General features: G+C 36.5%; 1 protein-coding gene across 1 annotated transcript; it reads left to right on the top strand.

Moving 5' to 3' along the window:
* Window positions 1-1,904: 1,904 nt before the first annotated feature.
* LOC139353486 (uncharacterized) lies at window positions 1,905-2,627 on the top strand. The gene is made up of 2 exons (XM_070997782.1): window positions 1,905-2,062; window positions 2,115-2,627. Exons 1-2 carry the CDS (start codon window positions 2,042-2,044, stop codon window positions 2,553-2,555), a joined length of 462 nt encoding a protein of 153 aa, XP_070853883.1. The 5' UTR covers window positions 1,905-2,041; the 3' UTR covers window positions 2,556-2,627.
* The last annotated feature ends 770 nt before the right edge of the window (window positions 2,628-3,397 follow it).

Here is a 3,397-nt window from a genome sequence, read left to right as displayed (position 1 = left end):
ACTTTACAGGTAATAGAAAGCCCTTTAACTTTCTTATACACATCATTGAGTTCCATTCATTAGTTTAAAAGCTACACTTCGTCAAAGTTGAAAAATTTGGAAAAAATGCAAAAACGCTGGCATAAATTGCTTCTTTAAAAATACACGCCCAAGAACCGAAATTAGTTTTATGTTGTTTTCTTGAAGGCTGAATCTTAACGGAGAATATGCGCCATTGATCACGACAATCCGTTGGTAAATCGATTTTTTACAGATTTTTAAACGGATATACCCAAGTTCAGTATTCGGGAGCAGCGGCCGTTAGACACTATTTTAAATTTTCAGTGTTGGGGAACGTAAGAATTTGGTGCAAGTTGTTATGCACAACGTCAGTTTCCTTGCTATTTCCTTGCTAAAAATATATGAAAATGATTTCCTCGTACCTGCAATCGCGTACTTTTTAGATTGCCCAGCACTAATAGCAAGGAAACTGACGTTATGCATAACAACTTGCACCAAATTCTTACGTTCCCCAACACTGAAAATTTAAAATAGTGTCTAACGGCATAAGAAAGTTAAAGGGCATTCTATTACCTGTAAAATGAGTCTTTGATGACCGAATTCGGTTTATCACAACTCGAGTTAGAAAATAAAAAAGTGCGAAAAACGTTATTTACACTTTAAAAAAAATTTGTACCATAGAAAAAATTTTAAGTTCCCTTTTCTTAATCAGGGAGATGTATCTTACCGGAAAAGAAAGGTTTCCTGAAAGGCGTATTTCATCAATTTTTTTTTGTAAACTGGTGTAATATGTCAAAAAACACCGAAGCTATAATATGTTTCATATTATTTTCCTACCAATTTTCCGATCGTTCCTATGGCAGCTATATGATATAGTCGTCCGATTTTGATAAAATTAAATTCAGAATTCCAAGCGTAGGAGGTTATATGTTAAAAAACACCGAAGCTATAATTTGTTTCATATTATTTTTCCACCAATTTTCCGATCGTTCCTATGGCAGCTGTATGATATAGTCGTCCGATTTCGATAAAATTTAACTTAAAATTCAAAACGAATTAAAAAATGTTATTTCCAAGCCTAGGAGGTTATATGCTAAAAAACACCAAGGATATAATTTTTTAAAATTTTTTTTTCCGATTATTCCTATGGGAGCTATAAGATATAGTTGTCCGATCAGGCTGGTTCCGACTTATATACTACCTGCAAAATATATAAGACTTTTGGGAACGTTTCAGCCCGATAGCTTTAAAACTGAGAGACTAGTTTGCGTAGAAACGGACGGACAGACGGACATGGCTAGATCGACTCGTCTAGTCATGCTGATCAAGAATATATATACTTTATGGGGGCGGAAACGTCTCCTTCACTGCGTTACAAACTTCTGACTGAAATCAATTTACCCTCTGCAAATATACCCCTGCAAAGGGTAAATTGATTTCAGTCAGAATTTTGTAACGCAGTGAAGGAAGAACGCTATAGTCGAGTACCTCGACTATCAGATAGATATGCAAGCAGGAAAGCGAGATTAAAAAGCGCCACCTACCGGCGGTAGACAGATTTACGCGTTTTGGGCGTTAGAGTGGGCGTGGCACATTGCTGAAACAAACTTGCGCTGTGTAAGAACCTCAAGAATCTGCAGGCCAAATCTCAATAGCTCTTATAGTTTCCGAGATCTCAGCGTTCATCCGGACAGACAGACGGACATGGCTAGATCGACTCGGCTACTAATCCTGATCAAGAATATATATACTTTATGGGGTCGGAAACGCTTCCTTCTGCCTGTTACATACTTTCCGACGAATCTAGTATACCCTTTTACTCTACGAGTAACGGTTTTTATACCCGTTAACTAAAACTAACTAACTAAATAACTAAAAGTTAGCAAAATCAAACACATGCCATTCCCAATTTTTTAAACATAGGAGCCATTGATATTTGTGGCCAGACTCAAACCGAAAAAATCACACTCACTTATATTTTTTGACCGAGTTACATATATACATATACTGAAGCAAATAAGTAAAAAAGGCCTAAAACACAATGAGCGATGAACAATTACCGGTACATATAGATGGAATATAATTTTGGTACGACTTCTAACACTTCTAAATAGCATTTACAGCCTTGGGTGTTCGTGGAAAATCATGAAAACTCTTGGGATATGACTGTAGATCGACCAATGTCACCACCACCAGAAGAAATTGTCGAGGCTAGGGAAATGGTTGAAGTCTCGCCTATATTGCCCGAACCAGAAGCTACGATTCCCGTGACTCGCAGGAGCGCCACGATTGCAAGTCGTGAAAAAACTCGTAAGGAGCTTCAAAATAGATCAAGCGAGCCGAAGGTAAATACTAAAAAAACCAAAAGAGGAAAGTTGCAGAAACCAAGAAAGGCTCGATCCGGTAAACACGGTATTACCTGTCGCAATTGCGGAAATTCTCTGATCTGTCCGGTTCGCACCAAATACTATACTTGCGCCGAGGTCGATGGCCAACTTTTTAAAGTCAAACAGATTAGTGCCAAAGTGGCACTGAATTATATTCTCAAGAAATAGGATTGTTCTCGACAATTTTAACCTTCATTGATGTTACAAGAACAAAATTTTACATAAATCGATCTGTGTAAAAAAAAAAGTTTAATGTTAAATAAATTGTTATTAGTTCAAAATAAATTGCATAGATCAAAAATAATATTCTTTAACTAAAATATAACCCTAAAAAATTTCAAGGCTAGCAAGATGTCTAAGATTTCCTGAAGAAAGTTTTTTCTCTTCTTTTAGGGAGAAAAAACACAAATGGCCTTGTTACCATTTACAGAACATATTTAAAACCAAAAGCCATTTTCATTGGCGGAACCATGAAGCAATTTTGTATATTACCGATATCATTTTCAATGTGAGCGCTCTATCTATCCTAACTTTTGTAACTATTCATGCCCAACTCTCCCCTTATAAAGCGCATCTTATAACAAATATCAAAGAAAATATATTGTAATAAATAAATATTTGATTGGTTTCGATTAAGTTGTTATTTTCTTGCCCAGCACTTATTTTAATCAAAAGCACCGGAAACTTCAAAAGAAATGCGATCTCAAGTGTGTGGGACAATTTCTTGGGCAAAACCATCCGCACATCAAAAGCAGTCAACAAGGAAGGACGCTATAGTCGATAACCTCGACTATCAGATACCCGTTACTCAGCTAAAAAGAGATATGCAAGTAGCAAAGCGAGATTAAAATGCGCCACCTACCGGCGGTATACAGATTTAAGCGTTATGGGCGATAGAGTGGGCGTGGCAAATTTTTTTTTGGACCAATCGATAGGTATTGACGAGACCAATACATTTCAGTTAAAATTTTTTATTCTCTATCTTTGATAGTTTCCGAGATATCCACGTT

This window comes from Drosophila suzukii, chromosome X (genome assembly GCF_043229965.1).
Source record: "Drosophila suzukii chromosome X, CBGP_Dsuzu_IsoJpt1.0, whole genome shotgun sequence".
NCBI lineage: Eukaryota > Metazoa > Arthropoda > Insecta > Diptera > Drosophilidae > Drosophila > Drosophila suzukii.
Note: the sequence above shows the minus strand (reverse complement) of the source record. Positions and strands in the feature narration are given on the sequence as shown.

Excerpts from the sequence above, each read along its gene's own strand:
- LOC139353486 (XM_070997782.1), top strand. The coding sequence starts at position 2,042 with ATGAGCGATGAACAATTACCG. Across the intron at positions 2,063-2,114 it reads TGAGCGATGAACAATTACCG|CATTTACAGCCTTGGGTGTT; the intron begins GTACATATAGAT and ends ACTTCTAAATAG.